Raw genomic sequence first — 26,696 nt, forward strand, 5'->3', positions numbered from 1 at the left:
GAAGAGGTGCAATCCAAGAGGTGCCTTTTTCATTTTCCATTCACACCCCTTAAAAACGTAACAATCCCCCACATGAATGGGGAATGGACATATGTGGAAAAACATGCATGAAAATACTGTGTAATTCGCAATTAAAGATTAATCGCATCTAGATAAGTAGGTTTCCTTTTGAACTTTCCGTAGTGAGCTTATGTCGGATATACTCAGTCAATCGGTAGATTTGATATCTTTGAACCTTCGAACTTTAGTGTATACCTAGACAACCATAAGTCACACAATCAACCCTTAACCGTCTTTGGTTCTCATTGTTGTGTTCGTTTCAGCCATGAACACCACCTGGTTCATAAGTGCGTAGAGAACTGGCCTTACAGAATTCTCCTTGAAGCGGCTTACACTTCACACTTACATAGGTGATTCCTAAGCGTGTTATCCCGTAGATACACTATTTGATATACCCCGTATCAAATTTAAAAACCATTAAAAAGCCTTAACGATTTATCCTTGGTACTGAACATTTTCTCATCACGAGAATGGACCAAAAAAAAATTTTATTTGACAATGTTGAACCGTTATTAATGACTTTGTTTGATCTTCTTGAACCTAGATCTTGGGATCTCCAGTCTTCTAGGTAGAGTTATCGCCACAGTGACTTGTCCTCGGCCATAGTCCTATCCCCTTTGATGACTTCTCAATCGCCTCTCTAGGTAGGCCTTTTGTAAGCGGATCTGATACATTATCTTTTGACTTTACATAGTCAATTGTAATAATTCCACTAGAGAGTAGTTGTCTAACGGTATTATGCCTTCGTCGAATGTGACGAGATTTTCCGTTATACATAACGCTCCCAGCCCTTCCTATTACTGCTTGACTGTCGCAATGTATGCATACAGGTGCCACAGGTTTGGGCCAAAATGGAATGTCTTTTACGAAATTCCGGAGCCATTCAGCTTCTTCACCGGCCTTGTCTAAAGCTATAAACTCATACTTCATTGTAGAGCACGCGATGAATGTCTGTTTGGACGACTTCCAAGACACTACTCCTCCACCAATGGTAAAAACGTATCCACTTGTGGATTTTGATTCCGTTGATCCGGTGATCCAATTTGTATCACTATATCCCTCAACAACTGCGGGATAATTATTGTAATACAATGCATAGTCTTGGGTATATTTCAAATATCCCAAAACTCGTTTCATTGCTACCCAATGAGCTTGGTTGGGATTACTTATGTATCGACTAAGTTTACTTATCGTACAAGCTATATCAGGTCGTGTACAATTCATAATGTACATCAAACTTCCCAACACTCGAGCATATTCCAATTGAGACTTGCTTTGACCTTTATTCTTTACAAGAGTATGGTTTAAATCAATTGGCGTTTTTGCTTCTTTAAAGTCCAAATATTTGAAATTTTCAAGTACCATTTTAATATAATGAGATTGAGACAAATCTAGACCTTCAGGAGTTTGAAGGATCTTAATTCCCAAAATTAAATCGGCAATTCCTAAGTCTTTCATATCAAACTTACTAGTAAGCATGCGCTTAATAGCATTTGTGTTAGCAATGTCATTACTCATTATCAATATATCATCCCCAAATAAACAAACAATGACTATTTAATTTGGAGTATTCTTAATATAAACACATTTGTCACACTCATTGTTCTTGAAACCATTTGATAACATTGTTTGGTCAAATTTCGCATGCCATTATTTTGGTGCTTGTTTTAGTCCGTAAAGTGACTTAACAAGTCGACACACCTTCTTTTCTTTTTCGGAAACTACAAACCTTTTAGGTTGTTCCATATAGATTTCTTCCTCTAAATCTCCATCTAAGAAGGTTGTCTTTACATCCATCTGATGAATTTGAAGGCCACACATGGCGGCTAACGCTATTAACACCTGGATAGATGTAATCCTTGTTAAGGCGAGTATATGTCAAAGTAATCAAAACTTTCTCGTTGTCTAAACCCTTTAACAACTAATCTTGCCTTATATTTGTCAATAGTACCATCAACTTTCATTTTCCTTTTGAAAATCCATTTAGAACCCAAAGATTTATTTTTCGGAGGAAGATCAATCAATTCTCAAGTATGATTACTTAATATGGATTCTATCTCACTATTGACTGCTTCTTTCCAATATTGTACTTTCGAGGAAGACATTGCTTCTTTGAACGTTTGAGGCTCATTTTCCAACAAAAATGTCAGAAAGTCGGGTCCAAAGGAAGTAGTTGTCCTTTGACGTTTACTACTTCTTGGATTTTTCTCATTAAACGTACTTTCCTTTTCTTCTTCTCGAGGTCGCTTAGAATTTTCACTAGACGACTCACATTCATTTTTATATGAATAAATATTCTCAAAGAATTCAGCATTATCAGATTCGATTACTGTATTAATATAAATGTCAGGATTTTCTGATTTATGAACCAGAAAACGATATGCTTTACTATTTCTTGCATATCCTATGAAAAAGCAATCAACCGTTTTCGGTCCAATCTTCACCATTTTGGGTTTAGGAATTTGCACTTTAGCTAAACACCCTCACACTGTAAAATATTTTAAGTTGGGTTTCCTACCTTTCCATTTTTCATATGGAATAGATTGCGTTTTGTTATGAGGAATCGGTTGAGTATTTGATTCGCTGTAAGAATATATTTCCCCCCACAAGTTCTAGGGTAAACCCGAACTTATCAATAAGGTATTCAACATCTCTTTTAATGTTCTATTCTTTCTTTTCGTAATTTCATTAGATTGCGGTGAGTAAGGGGCAGTTGTTTGGTGAATAATGCCATATTCCAAATATATTTTTTCAAAAGGAGATTCATATTCACCACCCCTATCACTTCTTATCACTTTGATCTTTTTGTTTAGTTGCGTTTCAACTTCATTTTTGTATTGTCTGAATACCTTAATTGCTTCATCTTTACTATTAAGTAAGTAAATATAGCAATATCTAGTACTGTCATCAATAAAAGTTATGAAATACTTTTTCCCACAGCGAGATGGTATTGACTTCATGTCGCAAATATCTGTGTGAATTAAGTCTAAAGGATTTGAATTCCTTTCAACTGACTTATAAGGATGTTTAACATACTTTGATTCCACACATATTTGACATTTCGAGTTATTGCATTCAAACTTAGGCAATACTTTCAAATTAATTATTTTTCACAAAGTTTTGAAGTTGACGTGGCCTAAACGTTCATGCCATAAATTATTTGACTCAAGCAAGTAAGAAGAAGCTGAAATTTTATTCATATTAATGGCAAGTACATTGAGTTTGAAAAGGCCCTCCGTAAGGTAGTCTTTTCCTACATATATTTAATTCTTACTAACTACAACCATGTCGGAAATAAAAATACACTTAAAGCCATTCTTGACTAGAAGTGATGTCGAGACTAAATTCTTCCGCATTTCAGGAACATGAAGGACATCATTTAGAGTCACAATCTTGCCAGAAGTCATCTTCAAAGCTATCTTGTCTGTTCCTTTAATTTTTGCAGTAGCGGAATTTGCCATAAAAACTGTTTCGTTGGGTCCAGCGGGAGCATAAGAAGTAAACAACTCCTTGTTAGCACAAACATGACGAGTTGCTCCCGAATCAATCCACCATTCTCTAGGATTTCTGACTAGGTTGCACTCTGAAAGCATGGCATATAAATCGTCTATTTCATCATTTTTCTCAATCATGTTTGCTTGACTTTTCTTTTTGTCCTTCTTTGGTGCAAGACATTCAGTAGCCTTGTGTCTAACCTTTCCACAGTTATGGCAATTACCTTTGAACTTTTTTTGCTTGGGTAATTCTTTGGACCAGATGACTTCTTTCTCTTTTTGCTCGTTGAAGCTTGCTCAACAATATTTGCACCCATAATTGTTGAATTTTCACGAGACTTCTTCTCAGCAGCCTTGTTGTCCTCTTCAATCCGTAGACGAATAATAAGGTCTTCAAGCGTCATCTCCTTGCGCTTATATTTCAAGTAATTCTTAAAGTCCTTCCACAGCGGATGCAGCTTTTCAATAAATGCCGCAACTTGAAACGCTTCATTTATGACCATACCTTCAATCATAAATTTATAATTAGTAAAATAATCAATATCTTGAATAAAAATATTGACTCGGTTTATACCTTCAACAAAGAGGTCATAAACAATAACTTGCAATTCTTGGACTTGCGTTATGACAGATTTACCGTCAACCATTTTAAAATTTAGAAATTTGGCGGCCACAAACTTCTTTAGTCCAGCATCTTCAGTCTTGTACTTCTTTTCAAGAGCATTCCACAATTCTCTTGATGTTTTCATGACGCTATAAACATTGTACAAGCCGTCTTCCAAGCAACTTAAAATATAGTTTTTGCATAAGAAGTCAAAATGTTTCCATGCCTCAGTGACCACAAATTGCTCATTTTCAAGAATTTCTTCTCTCAGAACTGAAATGTCTTTGCTGATAAAGAGCTGTAAACTGAGTGTGGTCAGGTAGAAGAATATTTTCTGCTGCCAACGCTTAAAGTCCACATCGGAAAACTTTACGAAATTTTTTTTTTTGGTGTCATCGCCGGTGCAGGAGTTGTGCGACTTGAAGACGCAGTTGCCATTTCAGTAGTAGTCCCAACAGAACTATTTTGTTGTTCCGCACTTGTTGTCTTGTAAAAGAAATTGACAAACAAAATTAGTATCTCGGTGAAGTTTTTATATCTTCAAACCGAATACAAACAACTGAGTTTTTATATCTCGGATTGAGTAAAAAGTCACAAAGACTTTAATCTCAAACTGGAGTAGAAAATTCGAAGATTTTAATCTCCAAAACGGGAGTAGAAAATTAAAAAGATTTTAGTCTCCCAAAGCAGAAAGTAAGATGAATACAGAAATAAATATTAAATTCCTTAAGCTTGTTATCAATCTGTATTCAAAACCAGTAAATCGATAAACGTTAGTTTAAAGAAAAAAAATAAAGCAGGAAAAATTCCGAGCCCACAAGTTTCTTGTGTTTCCTTAAAGAATTTAATCCCCTCACAATGCCCAAGGTTGCAGATTAATTCCTCCCAAGATAGAACGGAATATCTATTATATGATAACGGCACTTCAAATCACAGAATTTCGGCGAACTCAAATAGCAGAGCAAATCACACAAAATACTTACGTTTTGCTTTTGAAAAACCAATGCAGTATGCAGAAAATTGAGGGGAGAGATTTCAGATTTTTCAGTGGTGAAAAATGAGGCTAAGCCTCTCTATTTATAGATAATTAAAGGGTGAGATGCAGAGGTGCAATCCAAGAGGTGCCTCTTCCATTTCTCATTCACACGCCAATGAATGGGTGAGATGAAGAGGTGCAATCCAAGAAGTGTCTCTTCCATTTCTCATTCACACCCCTTAAAAATGTAACACATTTTATATGACTAAGTTCGACTGAACAGAAAGTTTAAAAGATTAAAGAAAGACTTTTGATATGTAAGTCAAATATATATATATATATATATATATATATATATATATATATATATATAAAGTATGAAAATATTTTTAAACGATAGAGAGAGCGAGAGTTTCACATGTATTCTCATTTAAATGAGCGAAAATGATGAAGCAAATAAATTATGTCATTAAGAATAAAACGAAATAGTAAAATAAATAGTGTTTGAAAAGAAAATGAGTCAAATTCTTATGGGATAGACTACAACTCATCAGACGTTGTCAATAGATGTACAAAGAACAAAATAAATATAGGGAATTCGGACGTCATGCCTTACCTTCTCAGCTTATATGAGAAAAAGGTATACCAAACTCTGCATTAATTGGACTAAGAAACCTGTCTGCTTTACACTAAAAACAGAAAAGAAACAAATGAAGTAACCTTGAATGAATTGGACTCACATGACACGATTCACACTGTTGTTTAGATCAAAAGAGCACTCTCATTTATTGTGATTGTCTAAACATTATAGGAAATACTGCAGATTAAGGCTTCACTTATGAAATCTCATTACTCTAAATCTTGACTCGGTTGTTCAATATCAATGGGAAAAAATAGAAACAATCCAAGTGCCTTTCTTTTCGGGTAAATTTCACAAATAGTCATATAATTATAATTGTTTTATCATCAAAGTCATATTAGGGGTGTACAAAGAAAATCGACAAACCGCACCAAACCGATAATCCGAATCAAACCGAGAAAACAAATCCGACTAAAGTTTGGTTTGATTTAGTTTGGTATTGGGAAAAACAACCCGACCATAATTGATTTGGTTTGGTTTTAACTAAAAAAAGTCAAAGCGAAACAAACCAATCCGACATTACATGTATAGAAGTTTTAAATATATTCACTATATGAAAATATTTATTGCAGTGTAGTTTATAAATATTTCTTAAACTTTTTCATAATTTTATCTAACGTATTATTTCAAGTTTGGACTTATAATTTTTTAATGCTCCAATAAATTTTATAGTCCATAAATGTTAGTAACTCAAACAAATCTCAAACCAAAATCAAATCGATATTAATGCCAACAAAAGACATTCAATTCAATTGTACTCAGAATGATAATAGTGTTGGATATCTATTTTTTTTTAGTTTTTCCATGGTTTAGATAAAATGCGCAACTTATTAATTTTAGTATTTAGTCATATAAATAATAGTACTTATTAGTCGTACTTATTTTAGCAACTTAGTAATTTTAGATTATGTTTATTTTCACTATGGCTTATTAATAATATTTGTTGTATGCGATTTTATTATCTTTATTGTTGAATATTTTAATATATACAATGCCATGGCGCATCTCATATTTTATGTTATTTTCTTGAAAAACACCTTATATAATTATCTCTTACTAGGATTAAAGAAATATTTGGAGCACATATTCTTTGTTTTGTGTTATGAAGACTTTATGGGGGAAAAACCCAAAAAAATTCAAAAACCCGAGAAAAATCGAGATAAAAAACCCGACTTGTATTGGTTTGATTTTGTCTTTAAGTTTAATAACCCGACACAATTGGTTTGGTTGGTAATTGAAAAATCCGAACCAACCTGACCTATATACACCCCTACATATAACTATATTTTTTCACACAAAAATCATAAAACTTTCACTAACTCACACAAAAATTATAGTGACCGGAAAATACAACTTCCGGTTAGAAAGTATTTTACCCCCTCCTCCCCTATCCCTCCTAATATGGGACTTTCCGATGTAAATTCGAATTTAGTGGGTCTCGATACTGTATACTGAGCAGGAAACGAGAAAAAAGACATACTTAAATGCAAACCTTCGTGATGTTTATACACCACGCCCAACTCGCAGAAATTATGTTGCATTGCAGTACGCTTATTTTGTTGCAATTTAATGAGTTTCCTTAGTTATCATGATTTGTTATTTTAGAGAATATATATGGTTTGGTCCCAAATGATCGGTCACGTGATTTGATATCATGAGCTTATAATTCAACAAACAATATAGTTCACATCGATTGTCCTCCCAAGCACCTTGCTATCTGCCGGTGTGAACTATATTGTGCATCAAAGTGTCAATTACTCGTTATTGTCAAGCATCTCTGAGGCCGATGGAATGTTCAAACTTGAAAGAAGCAAGAAAAATTCCTTTATAAAGAATGTTCAATTAATGTTATATATATTTAAAATATAAAATTTATGTATATACACAATGTAATAGGATGTAGCTTAGCCCACGTCTGAGGCGGAGCTGAACTATCCTTCTTTCTCCATTGTACTTGGAGGGGGAGAATCAAAACTATGTTGCCAGTTGTTAGGAGTCCAATCTCTGTCAGCTTAAAACAAGGAATACTTGCCAACGAGTCACCGGAAGTTCACATCGACTTTGTGTAATTATGGCCAATATTTTGGCTAATGGAGTCCATCTCATATAAGTATAAGTATTTTTGCAAAGTGTAGACTTTGTTGGCGATATTCTTTGGGACCCAAAAATATTGCATTGTGTGTTGGATATCATTTGCACAAGTTGTATCTCTTCTTTTACACCTAAGAGGCCAAGACTTTTTTGCCTATAAAAGGAAAGGTCATTAGTTCATTTTAGACACACCAACAAGACTTGTATTCAATTCTTGTTTCTTTCTTTCTTCGTTTATTAAGAGTGTTTTGTATAAGAGTTAGTGTTGGGAAGCACTTGAGTGAACCCTTTCTTTGGAGTGATCTTGTGAGGTTATTCTCTTAGGGTATTTGGGATTAATTAGAGTGTTTGCTCTAATTTTTTACTCTCTTTTGTACTCTTATTGTTATAGTAAATTATTCCTCTCCGCTTGTGGACGTAGGTCACTTTGACCGAACCACGTTAAATTTGTGTCTTCTTTATCTACTTTAATTGTCGTTGTTATCAACTTTCATTGTCTTTGTTATTGCCATTATACCGTTGTTTGGCGATATTCCGCACTACCCGGGTTCCCGATCCTAACAAATTGGTATTAGAGCCAGATCTAACCGGGTTAGTTTCAATAGCCAAAATGACTCTAACAAAGACCTATGTTGAGAAATTTGATCGAAGTGCAAACTTCGAAATATGGCAATTAAAGATGCAAGTTATCCTAATTCAGGATGGCTTAGACTTGGCGTTGCAAGGAAAGGAGAAGAAGCCGGATAAAAAGACGGATGAGGAGTTTGCCGTCATAGACAAAAGGGCAAAAGCAAGTATCATTTTAAATCTCTCAAATGAGATTTTACGTGAAGTTTCTGTAGAAACCACAACCAAAGGAATGTGGGAAAAATTGAAAACCTTATATATGAAGAGGACGGTGGAAAATAGACTTTACCTGAAGCAAAAGCTTTATACAATTCGTATGGGTGAAGGAACCTCTATTCTTTCTCATCTTGACATCTTTGATTCCATTCTTATGGATTTGAGTAATATAGATGCTAAAATTAAAGATGAGGATCAAGCTGTATTATTGCTTTGTTCTCTACCCCCATCTTTTAAGCATATAAGAGATACTATACTTTATGCAAAGGATAATATCTCTTATAAGGATATTAAATCTATCTTAAAATCAAAAGTACAGATAGATAGTGATATTACTGGGGAAGCTAGTGGAACTCAAGTGTAAGTTGGCTTGTTTGTTAGGGGAAAACCCGACTCCATATCCAGATACAATAATAGAGTGTCGCTATTGTCATAAGAAAGGTCACAATATCTCTGAATGCTATAAACTTAAAAATAAAGAAAAGCATAAAGAAAGAAAAAATGAGCACAAAAATACTGACACCGCCGAAGCTAGTGTAGCAACTGATGAGATTGAGGGAACTATATTTTTAGCAACTGAAACTAGTTTCAGATTAGACAATGAGTGAATTTTAGATTCCGGTTGTTCATATCATATGTGTCCTAGCAGAGACTTATTTTCTACATATGATTCATTACAGGTGGAGTTGTCCAACTGGGTAACAATGTTACTTGTAACGTTATTGACAAAGGTACAATTCGGGTCAGAATGCACGATGATGTAGTGAGAACTCTCAACGATGTTAGATATGTTCCTAAGTTGAAGAAAAATCTCATATCTTTGGGCACTTTAGAATCCCTTGGGTACAAATACACTAGTGAAGGTGGAGTTTTAAAAAAATTTCAAGATGCTCTTGTGATCATGAAAGCACACAGATCTGGTTCGTTGTATACTTTATTGGGATCCACTGTTATAGACCTTACTACAGTTTCAGTATCAGACAACTTGTCTGATTTTGATAGCATTAAATTTTGACATGTGCCCATTGGGGCTTTTGCGGAGAAGGTGGAGAAAATTTACTATATCAGCCAAAATTAGGCCAAGGTGGAGATTTGTAATTATGACCAATATTTTGACTAATGGAGTCCATCTCACATAAGCATAAGCATCTTTGCAAAGTGTAGACTTTGTTGGTAATATTCTTTGGGACCCAAAAATATTGAATTGTGTGTTGGACATCATTTGCACAAGTTGTATTTCTTCTTTTACACCTAAGAGGCCAAGACTTTTTTGCCGGAAGGTCATTAGTTTATTTTAGACATACCAACAAGACTTGTCTTCAATTCTTGTTTCTTCCTTTCTTCATTTATTAAGAGTGTTTTGTATGAGAGTTATTGTTGGGAAGCACTTGTGTGAACCCTTTCTTTGGAGTGATCTTGTGAGGTTATTATCTTAGGGTATTTGGGATTAATTAGAGTATTTACTCTAATTTTGTACTCTCTTTTGTACTCTTATTGTTATAGTAAATTGCTCCTCTCCGCTTGTGGACGTAGGTCACTTTGACCGAACCACGTTAAATTTGTGTCTTCTTTATCTACTTTAATTGTCGTTGTTATCAACTTCCATTGTCTTTGTTATTGTCATTATACCGTTGTTTGGCTATATTCCGCACTATCCGGGTTCCCGATCCTAACACTTTGTATCTCGCGCCACACTCTGCTTGATTTATTTTATTGTATTTTGAATTATTTTGGAATTGAGATAGTAGCCATAAATTCAAGGCATATTTCTAATCCTTCTTATTATTCTGGCACCGATTTCATTGTCATCCCAAGTATTGATTATACTTAAAATCTTGCTCAAGCAGTTTTGAACAATGTAATTACAGTGTCAGTGAAGTCCATCAGCAGGTTCCTTTGAATATGCCTTAGTAATAGAAAGAAAAAATAATGTAAAGTTTTTCTCTGCTTTGCAAATAACCCATGATAATAAGCTTGAAAGAAATATCTTCCAATCAAGAAACAAACATCCATATGAAGAATAAAGTCTCAATGTCACCCCATATTGTGGAAACATACTGCTCTTATTATAAGAGAGTATTCTTGTTAGAATGAGTCATTACTTTTTCTTTACGATTTAAATGTTGTAACACAAAGACAAAATAGACATGATGCCCTTAATTCACACGTTTGTGTATGTGATTTTATATTTTCCTTGACAAGCTAATAAATTTTATTAAGGATTAAAATGATCTTCTCTGATTTTTCTGCTTTGCTCGCTTTCTTCTGGGATTGTTGTTGCATAAAATCCCCACTTCAGTCTCTTTGCTTTGGGGTTGCTGTTTTTTCCAATTTCCATATGCTCTATTGGTGTCTTTCCCAAGTTAATTTTGCAGCCTGACTATGTTTTTTGCTTCATCTCTATTTAAGTGAATCCCCCCATTTAATTGTGTTTCCTTTTGTCAAAAACTGTTGTTCAGTTTTTAGTTTCTGACCAATTCCGTCTTTTTGACATTAGTACTCCAATTACCAGCAGAGGGTTTGACTTCAACCCCACATTCAATAAGTTTCTGACCAATTCCGTCTTATTGATTTTTCTTGGCTTTTTTTGTCGGTTTGCTTCTTTATATTTTGACACTATTCTGACTCCACAAAGTGTACGTGGGGAAGACCTGTTACTTTTCAATGGATGCATCAGCTCTGCACATATATATATATATATATATATATATATATATATATATATTCTTTTGGTGAACCCTCACATTACCAAGGTTCATTCATCACGAACTACTCAAAGGTGCTTTGAACTATCAAACTTGTGCATATCCACAACGTAAAACAATTCTCATATACTAAAGATAATTAAAGATGGTTGCACATAAAAAGTGGAATCCTTGGGAAAAAAAAATAGCTAGGTCACCTTTTTAACCCAAACAGAAGAAATCAGACATGCAATGGGACATGTTGCAAAATTACAATAGATAAATAAAATTGTCACATTTCTAACCATTTAAGCTTTTTGAATGAGACAGTCCACAATGTCCGATGTCACACTCCTTTTTACCTCACAAAAGATAAGTATTGGATTGTCGTGAATTAAAGATTTTTTTCAATTAAAGTGACAATTTTGAAATAGAGATTATTTTGTCATTCAGAGTCGTCACTTGAAATTGAATTTTGATGTTCCAAGTCACCTTTTATTTGAATCCCTAGTCAAAGGAAGGTTTGATTCTATCATTATTGGTCTGCGAAAATAAAGTTCGGGTAAGAAATTCTATTGACCGAGGAGAAGGTGTAAGGCATTCCCCAAGTCCTGTGGTTCTAGCACAGTCACTTTATTGACTATACTTGGCTTATATTATTTTTGAACAAACTGTGTTTTAATGAATTTCCATGTTTTACATATCCGCTCTTAATACTTGATTAATAGAATTATTAAAAGAAGTTTTGAATAAAATAAGATGTCGTAACCACACTACGCAAGTGAATACGTGATTGAGATGAAATTTATTAATTTTGTCATAATAGTGTTACACAAGCGAATCCGCAATCATGATAAAGGATTATTAATATGTTATTACTCTCAGAAAAATTAATATATTTTATATTGATTTATTATGAAAAATGAGGCAGCAAAATAAATTCATTTGGCCAAACATGTTTCTCGTAGCCCCGTTTAAACACTAACATGAGGGATAGGCTAAAAGCACAAGCAAATAATTTACTATATGCATAATATTAAATACTAGTTAATAACATGGAGTAGAACAAACTAAGGATAAAAAATTAATTAAAATTTTTATGGCCCATTAATGTTACTACTAGCTTAAACCCACGATCTATTAATTGCTCCTAAACAAACACATGGCCCATTATTTGTTATTTGATACACCCCAAAATCATATGGCCAATATCCACGCAGTTACTGTCTTCCCCAATATTCTAAATAGAATTAATTCACAATGAGACATTCAAAGAGATCCTATACTCATGGCATCAACAGAAGGCAAGCAAAACACATAGACAAGGATTTATGAACAATAAATAAATTAATAGAACGACTAAAGAACTTCAATAAAAAATGGTAAGGATGAACCTTTACGTTCAGCGAATAATCCTCTTCAATAGATCCAAATATGAAACTCTGTCATCATCAAAAATACATGAAACCCCGAAGCTACATCCGTATAAAAAACCCGAACAAGACCCGCGACAGAAGACCGCACCGGAACCTCAACTCGATTAAAAATGGTGTTTTAAAGGCTGGTTTGTGTGTGTTTTGTTGGCTGTTTCGGGGTCAGTTTTGGAGTGGAAAAGAGCTGATTTTTAGCTGAGCTCTCAACTGATTTTCGGGCTGAGGGAGGTCATTTTTTCCTGGAGAAGATAAGCAGCAGCTGCTGCATTTTTTGGCTCTTTTAATGGCTGGAAATTGCTGCACGTTTTTTGAGCTTTTTCTTGGCTATTTTCGCAGCTGATTTTTGCTGAAAAAATGGGTTGTTTTCTTGCTGATTTTTATGGCGTTTTTCAGCTGAGTTTTGGGGACATTTGAGCTGTTTTTTTTAGCTTCGATTTTTTTTAGGGGTAAAAGGGTGTGCTTTCTGGAATAAATGGAGGGACTGGTTTGGGATAGTTGAGGGCAGCATTTTCGGATGAAAAATCGAGGGGAAAAAATCCCCCTGCTTATTTTCAAAGAAGGAGGATAAAGGCTCACTTTTCCCCGATCCCCTTTGTTTTCTCTCCCCTCCTTTTTGACTTTCCTCCTCCCCTTTTTGACTTTTCTCCTCCCTTTTTGATTTTTTTCCTCCCTTTTTTGACTTTTTGTTGTATGTGTTTATATTAGTAAGAAAGAGTGGGAGTGTGAATTGTTAAAGAGTAAGAGTGGGGAAAGTGAGAAGTTAGATATTGGTGATATGAGTGGAAAATAATTCACGCATAGTCAAAAATTAGGTGATCACAGCATGTCCTTCTTTGCTTGGAAACATGAAGAGTTTTTAGGAAAAGAAAAGATGAGCGATATGACTAATTTTTGGCTATACCATTATTCAAAAGGTAAAAGATAAGAGAAGAATATAACCGAGTCCTGGTTTTGGGCAGCCTACATATCTCGGGTTATAAGGGAATCAAGTCACGTGTAGTTCAAGAAAAAAGATGGAATGCTGAGTTGGAGAATTGAGTGGGGTTCCGTCGAGGCTCCGGTCTTTGATCCTGTTAGTATATCAAAATCAAAAGAAACTAAACAAGCCTATCAGCTATGAATTACAAGATTCCTATTTATAAGTCTTCTAAAACTTGATCTTGAATCTTGACTGGTTCTTCACGCAGACTCTGATCTGAACTTTGATGCTTGCTAGCTGCAGGTGACGGTTCATTCTTCTACGGCCTCTTCTGATGAAGACGGAAAATGCAATGCTCGTGACTTCGATCATGTATTGAGCAGTTCACATCTTTTTATCAGCTTCTGCATTCTGATTCACTTCTTTTTCTTTTCTTTTCTTTATTCTGGATTGAGAATTCTTCTTTTTGTCATCTCGAACCCTGTGCCTCGAGGTAAAGCCTGCCCAGACACCAAAACAAACAAACGGACGAATTTTTTCTGCCTCACTTTTCACTAGGAAAATTTCGTGAGTTATTATAACAAAATTCTAAACTATTTATTTATTAAAAGCACTAAAGTGTCGGGAATGGTGTACCCTGGGAAAACATGAAGATGATTTTAATTTTTTTAAAATTTTTGGAATGGTGTACCATTCTTATCAAAATGATGTCTCAACTAAGGGTTGGTGTACCTTATGTTGGAGAAATGCGACTAAGGAATGGTGTACCATATATTTATAAAGATGTCATGGAGTGGTGTACCCTGCATTTAAGCTTAAATTAACTAGTGAGTGGTGTACCCTATGTTGGAAAGCACAACTAGAGATTGGTATACCCTATACTGGAAAAGGAGATCAGGGAGTGGTGGACCCTGCATTTAAGCTCTCAATTAGGGAGTGGAGACCTTATATTGGAAAATATAGCTAGGGATTGGTGTACCCTATATTGGTAAGGAGACTAGGGAGTGGTGACCCTATGTCGAAAAACACAACTAGGGATTGGTGTATCCTGATACTGGTAAGAAAATGTAACTACGGGTTGGTACCCTGTATTACGGAAAAGAAAATATAACTAGGGGTTGGTGCCATGTATTACTAGGAAGGAATGCAATCAGGGGTTGGTACCCTGTATTACTGGGAAAAAAATATAACCAGGGGTTGGTGCCCTCTATTACTGAAAAGAAAATGTAAGTAGTGGTTAGTGCCCTGTATTACCGAAAGGAGTGTAACTAGAGGTTGGTACCATGTATTACCGAAATGAGTGTAACCAGGGATTGGTACCCTGTATTACCGAAAGGAATATAACCAGGGGTTGGTACCCTGTATTACTGAAAAGGAATGTAACTAGGGGTTGGTACCATGTATTACTGGGAAGGATTGTAACCAGAGGTTGGCGCCATGTATTACTGAAAGGAAGTTTAACCAGGGGTTGATGCCTTGTATTACTTAAAGAAAGTGTAACTAGGGGTTGGTGCCATATACTACTGAAAGGAAATGTAACCAGGGGTTGGCGCACTGTATTAGTGAGCAGAAAATATAACCAGGGGTTGGTGGCCTATATTATTGAAAAGAAAATGTAACCAAGGGTTGGATCGTTGTATTACTGAAAATGAAATGTAACCAAGGATTGGTGCCCTGTATTACTGATATGAAATATAATCAGGGGTTGGCGCCCTATATTACTAAAAAAATGTTGAATCCCCCTAGGAAAAAAGGTTCTACCTGGGTTAAGCAATATAAAACTACCTGACCGAAGAGTACTTCTACCCGGAAATAAGAGTTGGATCCCCCTAGGCGAAAAAGTTCTATCTCTATTAAGCTATGTAAAACAACCTGAGCGAAGAGTACTTCTACCCAAAAATATGAGCTGGATCCCCTTAGGAGAAATGGTTCTACCTAGGTTAAGCTACGTAAAACATCCTGAGCGAAGAGTGCTTCTACCCGGAACAATGAGCTAGGTCCCCCTAGGCGAAATGGTTCTACCTGGGTTAAGCTACATAAAACATCCTGAACGAAGAGTGCTTCTACGTGGAACTATGAGCTAGATCCTCCTAGGCGAAATGGTTCTACCTGAGTTAAGCTACGTAAAATATCCTGAGTGAAGAGTACTTCTACCCAGAACTATGAGCTGGATCCCCGTAGGCGAAGAGATTCTACCTGAGTTAAGCCACGTAAAGCAGCTTGGGATAAAAGTACTTCTACCCGGAACTATGAGCTAGATACCCCTAGGCAAAAAGGTTCTACCTCGGTTAAGCTACGCAAAACATCCTGAGCGAAGAGCACTTCTACCCGGAACTATAAGCTAGATTCCCCTAGACGAAAAGGTTCTACTTGGGTTAAGCTACAAAAAATATCCTGAGCGAAGAGTAATTCTACCCGGAACTATGAGCTGGATCCCCCTAGGCGAAAAGGTTCTACTTGGGTTAAGCTACGTAAAACATCCTGAGCGAATAGTACTTCCACCCTGAACTATGAGCTGGATCCCCCTAGGAAAAAAGGTTTTACCTGGGTTAAGATACGTAAAACATCCTGAGCGAAGAGTACTTCTACCTGGAACTATAAGCTAGATCCTCCTAGGAGAAAAGGTTCTACATGGGTTAAGCTACAAAAAATATCCTAAGCGAAGAGTACTTCTACCCGAAACTATGAGCTGGATCCCCCTAGGAGAAAAGGTTCTACCTGGGTTAAGCTACGAAAAATAACTTGAGGGAAGAGTACTTCTACCCGGAACTATGAGCTGGATCCCCCTAGGCAAAAAGGTTCTACTTGGGTTAAGCTACATAAAACATCCTAGGTGAAGAGTACTTCTACCCGGAAGTATGAGCTGGATCCCTCTAGGCTAAAAGGTTCTACCTAGGTTAAGCTACGTAAAACAAACCTAGGCGAATAGTACTTCTACCCGAAAATATGAGCTGAATCCCCCTAGGCAAAAAGTTTTTACCTGGGTTAAGCTACGTAAAACATCCTGAGCGAAGAGTACTTCTACCCGGAACTATGAGCTGGATCCCCCTAGGCGAAAAGGTTCTAGCTGGTTTAAGCTACGTAAAACAAACCTGGGCGAATAGTACTTCTACCCGGAAATATGAGCTAGATCCCCCTAGGCGAAAAGGTTCTACCTGGGTTAAGCTACGTAAAACATCCTGAGCGAAGAGTACTTCTACCCAGAACTATGAGCTGGATCTCCCTAGGCAAAATGGTTCTACCTGGGTTAAGTTATGTAAAACATCCTGAGCGAAGAGTACTTCTACTCTGAACTATGAGCTAGATCCCCCTAGGCGACAAGGTTCTACCTGGGTTAAGCTACGTAAAACATCTTGAGCGAATAGTACTTCTACCCGGAACTATGACCTGGATCCCCCTAGGCGAAAAGGTTCTACCTGAGTTAAGCTACGTAAAATAACTTGAGCGAAGAGTACTTCTACCCGGAACTATGAGCTGGATCCCCTAGGCGAAAAGGTTCTACTTGGGTTGAGCTTGGTAAAACATCCTGAGCGAAGAGTACTTCTACCCGGAACAATGAGCTAAATCCCCCTAGGTGAAAAGGTTCTACCTGGGTTAAGCTAGGTAAAACATCCTGAGCGAGGAGTACTTCTACCCGGAACTATGATCTGGATCCCCCTAGGTAAAAATGTTCTACCTGGGTTAAGCTACATAAACAATCTGAGCGAAGAGTACTTCTACCCGGAACTATGAGTTGGATCCCCTAGGCGAAAAGGTTCTACCTGGGTTAAGCTAGGTAAAATATCCTGAACGAAGAGTACTTCTACCCGGAACTATGAGCTAGATCCCCCTAGGCGAAATGGTTCTACCTGAGTTAAGCTATGTAAAACATCTTGAGCGAAGAGTACTTGTACCAGGAACTATGAGCTGGATCCCCGTAGGCGAAGGGGTTTTACCTGAGTTAAGCCACGTAAAGCAGCTTGGGCGAAAAGTACTTCTACCCGGAACTATGAGCTAGATCCCCCTAGGAAAAAAGGTTCTACCTGGGTTGAGCTACGCAAAATATCCTGAGCGAAGAGCACTTCTACCCGGAACTATGAGCTAGATCCCCCTAGGAGAAAAGGTTCTACCTGGGTTAAGTTACAAAAAACATTCTAGGTGAAAAGTACTTCTACCTGGATATATGAGTTGGATCCCCCTAGGCGAAAAGATTCTACCTGGGTTAAACTACATAAAACAACCTAAGCGAAAAGTACTTCTACTCGGAATTATGAGCTAGATCCGCCTAGGCGAAAGATTCTACCTGGGTTAAGCTACGAAAATGATATGTATGAACAATAGTGATACATGCTGGAAAAAAATGGAGATTTTGCGAAAACTTACCTTTGGTGATATTCGTCCTTTAAGGATCGTCATCCTGCACTGCTTTGTTTTTGTTTCAAACAAAGAAAATTTGTGAGTTGTAAAAGTGGTGGTCGGTTTGTGCCCTTGGTGTCTTTGGCAGCTTGACGTTTGTGCCCATTAGCTTCAGGAAGACCGACTGTATTGGTAGTTGGGTACATTACTGGTAGACTCTGTTGTTGCTTTCAAGAGACTTTTGATCTCTGTACTAACCATGATTGTGTTTGTGTCTCAATAAGCCTTATCCCAATTGGAGATCTTTACTTAGGTTACATTTTCTGATATCTTGAATGGATTCTTGCTTTTTTAGCAATTTATTTGTCAGAGAGAATCGCAATTGGGTATGCGCCTTTTGCGTGATGTGCACACTTCATAGTCTTTGTTGAGTAATACAGGGAACTCGTAATCAATCTTGCAGTCTTTTCTTTGCTTGTTTTTGACAAGTAGTTAGACAGAAATATCTTTCGAGGGAACCTTTGTACTGCACGAATCCTCAAGACTTGTCAACTGTAACAATTGTGTGTGCACGTTACTTCTCCGATAATGTTATCTTGAATGTTCTGGACAGAATTTGCTTTGTGCAACTGAAAGGCTGGTAGCAGATTTTGAAATCCTTTCTTACTTGTTTTAACAAGGACTGACTCAAAGCAAAGGATATAATGATGCGAATAAACAATATTTACAAGAGATCCCTTCATCAGGAAGGAACTGGGTTTTTTTTTAATGAGAAAACTAGCCATAATGATCATGACATGCATTTTGGACTCAACGGCCTGATCTATCAAACTGATCTAATCATTCCTTTCGTTATTCCTTCGGGCCTTGAAGTCGGTCTTGTTTATGTTAATTCTTTGCATCAGTTTCACGACTTACTTTCGACTAGTGGTGCCCCGAGAGATTTTCATCAACAAGTCTCTCTCATTTATTTATCTCTACTTACCGTCGTCTTACAGTGCCTGTGAGGGTTTTCACTAGTAAGACTCTCTCATTTATTTATCTCTACTTACCGTCGTCTTACAGTGCGTGTGAGGGTTTTCACTAGTAAGACTCTCTCATTTTTTTTATTCTCTTTTCTTGATTCCTTGAGTGAGAACATGACCATGTCCTCCATATGACAACCATTACTCATTGCGTATTTCCCTTGGCATTCTCAAAACTGATCAGGAGGTCTTGTTTGGAAGGCTTTTGGATATGGTTAGAAAGAAAGGACGGCATGAAGGCTTAAAGTAGACTCAATATGATGGGTTTTACACTTACAACTCTTGGAATCGACTCTTTCAAAAAACTAAAACAAACTCATACCCCAGTTTTAGATACTGGATATTTTTAATTTTTATTTTTGAAATTCTTATTTGGTTGGACCGAACCGTGTAAGGATGCCTACGTATCCTTTTTTTATGGAACTGGGTCAAACGTAGTTCAAACATCTTACCTAACTATTTTTTTTATCTCTTTATTTTTTCTTCTTTTCTTTTTTCAAAACAAATTGCCCCAACTTTTATTTCCTGGGGGCATGGATCTTTGACTGTTCTTTTCTTATTCTTTTTTCACTTGAACTTTCTAAGAGTTGCCCCAGTTTGTACTCTTGGGGCATGAACTTTTTTTTTTATTTCATTTTTTTTGTCTTTTGACTCTACACTTGATTCCAAAAGAGGGTGGTCAAACAAAATAACATAGGCTCAAAAGGGGTAACAAAGGGTATAAAGTATTTGGATAGCCGAAAAGGGGCCTCCCAGCCTCGAGAATGCCGAACATAGTATCCTTTCGTGATCACAACATTGATGAACATATCTGTCTTCTTGGTGTATAGTGGTCAAAAGACATTTTCCATCCATTAATGTCAAATTTTCCACCAAACTTTAATTAATTCTTCCTCAAACTCGATCTTCACAATGATTTGTAGGTAAAGATCATTAACCCCACGGGTATGATTATTCTAGTTCCACATGAATTTGAACCGAGCTTAATTCTAAAGTGTTTTGACTGTGTATTCATCCTCAAAAGTGTCTTGTTCTCAGTTAACCAGTTCAAGACTAAATTAGTTTTCTAGGATCTGGCCAAAGATCTGCATCCATGTCATATCACTAGAACTAGCGTGAAAAGAACTATGCAAAAAATGGACATAAAATGACTGATTGTTTTGTTTTTTATTGAATAAAGGATAGTAGAGTCCGATAACACAAAAAGAAGAAGAAAAGAGGACAAAATAAGCTACCATGTCTCCTTAATGGCTAAAAGAGGAGTGACTTTCCAGTTACTAGGCGATATGTTAGCCACAGACTTGCACATCAGCATTACTTTGGCATTCAACCATTTTAATTGCTATGGATTCAGAACTCAAATTTTGACTTTTGATCAAACCGCTCACCATATTGGCTATCGAATTTTAGGACTTACAGCATGGGAACTTTCACAGTAACTAATTTGTCAAATGACTTGGACGAATTCTGATGTCTCCCTATCATCACAGATCATCCAAGTAGAGCATGTCCTGCTGCTCAAAACTGGTAGAAGTCAGCCAACATTTGCCTCCATTTTTATCATCAACTTGTCTACTTGCCTTTTCGTGACCTTAATTGGATCAACAATAGTGGTTCTTGTTCCTTCGGTTGAGAAGATGATGATAGAGTGATCCTGGATTATTTTCATGATTCACCATTGCAAACCAACAAACCAACCATGATGTTTGTTCTTCTAGGTTTAAATCCTATTGGAGAAGGTATCTAGACTGGCTTACTCGAGTGGACAACTCGAGCCGAATAGGGTCAGCGTACCGGTAGCATTGCTTTCCGGCTTAGCTGGTGGTGCTCCCCGCCTAAAACATGTGTGACTAAAATCCTTCACCGGGTGACAAGCACTTCGGCTACCTCAAAGAAAGCGGGCTATGTCAAGCAAATGCCCAATTTTTAATTTCAAGAAGACTCAGAGGGGGTACGTGAGAAGACAGTTTATATGTATAGTTCAACAATATCAAAGCAGTAAAAAGCAGGCAAGTAGCACATTAGACCCAAATAAATCACAGTATATACAAAATTAATAAAGCCAAATAAAAGTCAACATGTACAAGCTCGAATTCTAGTTGTCCCCAACAGAGTCGCCAGAGCTATCACACCCCTTTTTACCCCACAAAGGTTGGGTTAAAGAGTTTTTCCAATTAAAGTGACAATTTTGAAATAGGGATTATTTTGTCAATCAGAGTCGCCACTTGAAATTGATTTTTGGTGTTCCAAGTCACCTTTTATTAGAATCCCTAGTCAAAGGAAGGTTTGACTCTATCATTATTGGTCTGCAAAAATAAAGTCCGGGTAAAGAATTCTGTTGATCGAGGAGAAGGTGTAAGGCATTCCCCGAGTCCTTTGGTTCTAGCACAGTCGCTTTATTGACTATATTTGGCTTATATTATTTTTGAACAAACTGTATTTTAATGAATTTCCATGTTTTACATATCCGCTCTTAATGCTTGATTATTAGAATTATCAAATGAAGTTTTGAATAAAATAAGATGTCGTAACCACACTACGCAAGCGAATGCGTGATCGAGATGAAGTTTATTAATTTTGTTATAACAGCGTTACACAAGCGAATCCGCAATCATGATAAAGGATTATTAATATGTTATTACTCTCAAAATAATTACTATATTTTATATTGATTTATTATAAAAAATGGGCCAGCAAAATAAATTTATTTGGCCAAACATATTTCTCGTAGCCCCGTTTAAACACTAACATGAGGGATAGGCTAAAAGCACAAGCAAATAATTTACTATATGCATAATATTAAATACTAGTTAATAATGTGGAGTAGAACAAACTAAGGATAAAAAATTAATTAAATTTCTATGGCCCATTAATGTTACTACTAGCTTAAACCCACAATCTATTAATTGCTGCCAAACAAACACATGGCCCATTATTTGTTATCTGATATACCCCAAAATCATATGGCCAATATTCACGCAGCTACTGCCTTCCCCAATATTCTAAACAGAATTAATTCACAATGAGACATTCGAAGAAATCCTATACTCATGGCATCAACAGAAGACAAGCAAAACACATAGACAAGGATTCATGAACAATAAACAAATTAATAGAACGACTAAAGAACTTCAATAAAAAATGGTAAGAATGAACCTTTACGTTCAGCAAATAAGCCTCTTCAATAAATCCAAACATGAAGCTCTGTCATCATCAAAAATACATGAAACCCCGAAGCTACATCTGGATAAAAAACATGAACAAGACCCGCGACAGGAGACCGCACTGGAACCTCGACTCGATTAAAAATGATGTTTTAAAGGCCAGTTTGAGCGTGTTTTGTTGGCTATTTCGGGGTTAGTTTTGGGGTGGAAAAGAACTGATTTTTAGCTGAGTTCTCAACTAGTTTTCGGGTTGAGGGAGGTCATTTTTTCCAGGAAAAGATAAGCAGCAGTTGCTGCGTTTTTTGGCTCTTTTAATGGCTAAAATTGCTGCCCGTTTTTTTAAGCTTTTTCTTGGCTATTTTCGCAGCTGATTTTTGCTGAAAAAATAGGTTGTTTTTTTGCTGATTTTTATGGCATTTTTCAAGTGAGTTTTGAGGACATTTCAGCTGTTATTTTTAGCTTTATTTTTTTTAGGGGTAAAAGGGTGTGTTTTCTGGACTAAAAAGAGGGACTGGTTTGGGGTGGTTGAGGGCAGCATTTTCGGATGGAAAATCGAGAAAAAATAATGCCCCTGCTCTTTTTCAAAGAAGGAGGAGAAATGCTCACTTTTCCCCGATCCCTTATGTTTTCTTTCCCCTCTTTTTTGACTTTCCTCCTCCCTTTTTTTTATTTTTCTCCTCCTCCTTTTGACTTTTTGTTGTATGTGTTTATATTAGTAAGAGAGAGTGGAAGTGTGAATTGTTAAAGAGTAAGAGTGGGAGAAGTGGGAAGTTAGGTATTGGTGATATGAGTGGAAAATAATTCACGCATAGTCAAAAATTAGGTGCTCACATCCGAGGAGTTGAAAAGTGTAACCCACATAAGATTTGCTCGTGCAGATGCAAGCACACTCAATTGATGAAACTAATTGATACTGCTCTCTCCGACATAGGCGGATCTAGGATTTGAAGGTGGCGGGTGCCATAATTTCTTTTAATGTACACCTTATAATGATTAAAACAAAGTTTGGTAGAAACGTTTATTGGATTATTTTTAGTTTATTCGGGTCAACTTAATAGGTATTTTTTATTTGCAAATACGAAAATTACATCTTAGAGATCAAAAAACAAACAGAATTAGCATTTTAAATAAGAAAATAAACCTTTATTATATATAACAATAAAAGTAAAATCAACATTTTTACTAGGAAATTACGTCTTTTTCTGTATGTGAAAAATAAATTCACACAAGAAAGAGAACATCTTCATTAAGGGAATCACACCGGAATAAAAAAATTAAAAAATATATCTTCAATAGATAAATTATACCCCATAAGTATGAAATTAAATAAATTACAAGTTCCCAAAAATCAAAATCATAAATCTCATATCTTTTTTAAGCAATGCTTACTTCTTATCATAATTTAATAGTAAATAAATTTAAATTATATTTAATAACGATAGAATAACACAAATTGTTATGATATAAAAAAAAAGATGAAAAATGAATTTGATCTCAATCCAAAATTTTCATCAAGACCCAAGTTTCTCAGATTTAAAAGAAGAAAACCCATATATTTGAGATTAAGAGGAATGTTTTTTTATAGAATTTTAATTTTTTTGAGTCTCTTTTTTTAAGTGTTCTTGCTAGAGACCACATATAAATAATAGAATAGAGGAAAGAAAAATATAAAAAATAACAAAACGACAAATAGAAAATTGGGAGGTAGCCGAAAAGATAACTGACTCGGATAAAAAGAAATAAAAAGCACAAAGAAAAGGAAAAGTCGAACAAGATTCAAGATAAATTGCAACTTGAATTACACCTGAGAAAAGCTTTCAAAAAGGTCTACCAGCCATGGCACCTTTATCTAGTTTACAATTGCGGGTGGCAGGATCAAATATTAACCTAGTTTAGGAAAATTTTAACATAAGGATATGATAATTTTATCATCTTAGCGGGTGCCATGCCACCCCATTCTAAAGGGGTGGATCCGCCACTGCCCTCCGATCTACTTAATTGATTTTTTTTTATGGTCTACAATATTTGATTTTTTTAGATATCAAGAAGGAACTAACTTCTTTTTTCCAAAGTTATCCTTGGAGTAAAGAGCGTAGGAATATTTGTTGTATTTCCAATGAACAAATTAAGGTTAATATGGTTAATTTCATTATTAATTAATGCTAAAAGATGAATTCTTAATATGTGTAAAAACAGGCAAAAAATCAATTAAAGTGATCCCGAGGGAGTAGCAATTCACCCATGTTATTCACAAATGTATATATTATATCATGACTAACATTCATAGCCTTTTTCACTTTGGTCGTGTATTGAGGCAAAAAAACATAGGTTCCCAAGTCATGGATTACATTCTTGTGATCATTGAAGTTGTAACTGGTAACTTACTTTTGAGTGGACCTTTTATAAAATTTTGTTCTGAAAAACTGAAGTCTTGTTATTTTGATAATTGCACATTCTCCTCACTAGTTATTAAATACTACTTCTCATGCCGCTGCCTTTATACTTTAGCTTTTTCTGTTTACTGATTTTGGTGCTTCCACAGAGCTGTAATTACATGTTAAAAAGGCAGCACAGTGCACAAGGCTCTCGCTTTCACATAGGGTTCGGGGAAGGGTCGCACATCAAGGGGTGCGATGGAGACAGTTTACCATAATGCAAGTATTAGTGGTTGCTCTCATGGCTCAAACCGTGACCTATAGGTCACACGAAGACACTTTATCATTGCTCCAAGGTTGCAAGATAACAAAATGAAGATTGCAACAAAATTTTGAAAATTTTAATTGAGAAACACCAGCTATGACATTTGAAAGTTAAATTTAATTAATGAGTCCTTCAAAAACAAGGATAAGCTCGGATGCAATGAGGGAATACTCGGAGCTTTTACGAACCAAGAAAAGTTTGAGATCAAATGCAGCAAAGACATTAACCAGATCAGTTCCAACTTCTAAGTAAGACTGAGCATTGAAATTGTTGGATCTGCGAATAACGTCCCACATTTGTAGCTGAAAAGAAAAGGAAACCACATAAAAGGGTTAATGATGTGAGGCATTTTGTGCAAAATCATGTGTGCTTGGCGCAAATCGAACAATATCACATCATGTTACGAGTATCTTTAAGCTGGTTTAGCACAACAGAAATTATCTAAGTTTATCATCTTCTTCGTCTTGTGGATTTGATTTGTCCTCAGGCCTGCAAAATGTCAATATTGGCTTCTAGTTCTTTTGTGATAGGCTGTATAAACACCAACTACTTGGTAACAACAGATGGAATAAACAACAATTGGTTGCTTTGAGAGCTACAGTTTGAGAAGCAAATAGGTCCAGAAATTGAATGTATAATCAGCAACCAAAATTCCTAGTGCAGTTTTGTACGAAGTGATACTATTATATAAAAAAAGAAGTAAATGCTCTCTTGCTCATAAAATCATTACAAGTTTCATCACAAATCAATCTTGACATTCATTCAAACACTTGAAACACAAACTTCTAAACTTCAAGTTGTTTGGTATCCAAGAACAATCATTTCAGATTTCTAATGTTTCCAGGAGAAATCAGATGAAAATATATGAGCTCTTGCTCATAAAGACAATACAAGTTTCATCACAAATCAATGATGACATTTATTCAAACACTTCACTTCTTGCTGAAAAGCCTTCAATAGGAAATCTCCCCAGCTGAGGTCCTCCTCCATCTTCTGTTTCCAAGCCTAAATGATCGATACATACAATCATACACTACAAAATGGATTCCTTACCTCACCAGAAAATTTCATAAGAAATAGATCTAGAAGGTTATATCAAACACTTTAAAGAGTGTGGTACTCTCCCCTTAATTATGAGCAACAAAGGAATTAACCCATATTAATCAAAATCTTAGTAGCTCTTAGGTTTAATAGTATAGCAGATAACCTTCTTTTTACTGGTATAAGAGCAGGCAACCAACACCAAGTATGATACTAACAAATGAACATGCTCAGGTGTAAAAGAAAACTGAATGAGTGGACATGTATTCAGATGAATATGGAAAGAACAAACCTGATAAGAGTCAAGGAGATGGTCATCCAGCCAATGGTGTAGTCAGGAATCACGCCAAGCCAAGGGTGTTCAACTTTTTTTAAAAATTTCCTGATGAAGGGGTGCAGCGAAAATTTTAAGTCAAACCATGCAGTATTTAGCTAAACGGTTTAGCTAAAAAAGCCACTATCAGCAACATAAATTCGTTCATATTTAATTCAACATGAAGTGAAGAGCAACAAACCAACCAAAAGAGAGAGAGAGAGAAAGAAGAGAAACGGTTGCGGAGGCAACCTTGTGGTGGTCGGTGACGGCTGCGATGGTGGGACTGGCGGAGGCAAAATTGCAGCTGCCGAAGAATAGAACGTTAGAAGCCTAGAACCAAAGGAGAAAGAGATAGTCGAGAGGGTTTGTAA

General features: G+C 36.0%; 1 protein-coding gene across 1 annotated transcript; it reads right to left on the reverse strand.

Annotated features, from left to right (window-relative positions):
- Window positions 1-3,688: 3,688 nt before the first annotated feature.
- LOC104090050 (uncharacterized) lies at window positions 3,689-25,958 on the reverse strand. The gene is made up of 3 exons (XM_070186919.1): window positions 25,905-25,958; window positions 25,157-25,270; window positions 3,689-4,504 (listed from the first exon to the last, which is right to left on the reverse strand). The coding sequence occupies exons 1-3, from the start codon at window positions 25,956-25,958 to the stop codon at window positions 3,689-3,691; spliced, it is 984 nt and encodes a 327-aa protein (XP_070043020.1).
- Between the last annotated feature and the right edge of the window lie 738 nt (window positions 25,959-26,696).

This window comes from Nicotiana tomentosiformis, chromosome 10 (genome assembly GCF_000390325.3).
Source record: "Nicotiana tomentosiformis chromosome 10, ASM39032v3, whole genome shotgun sequence".
Taxonomy (NCBI): domain Eukaryota; kingdom Viridiplantae; phylum Streptophyta; class Magnoliopsida; order Solanales; family Solanaceae; genus Nicotiana; species Nicotiana tomentosiformis.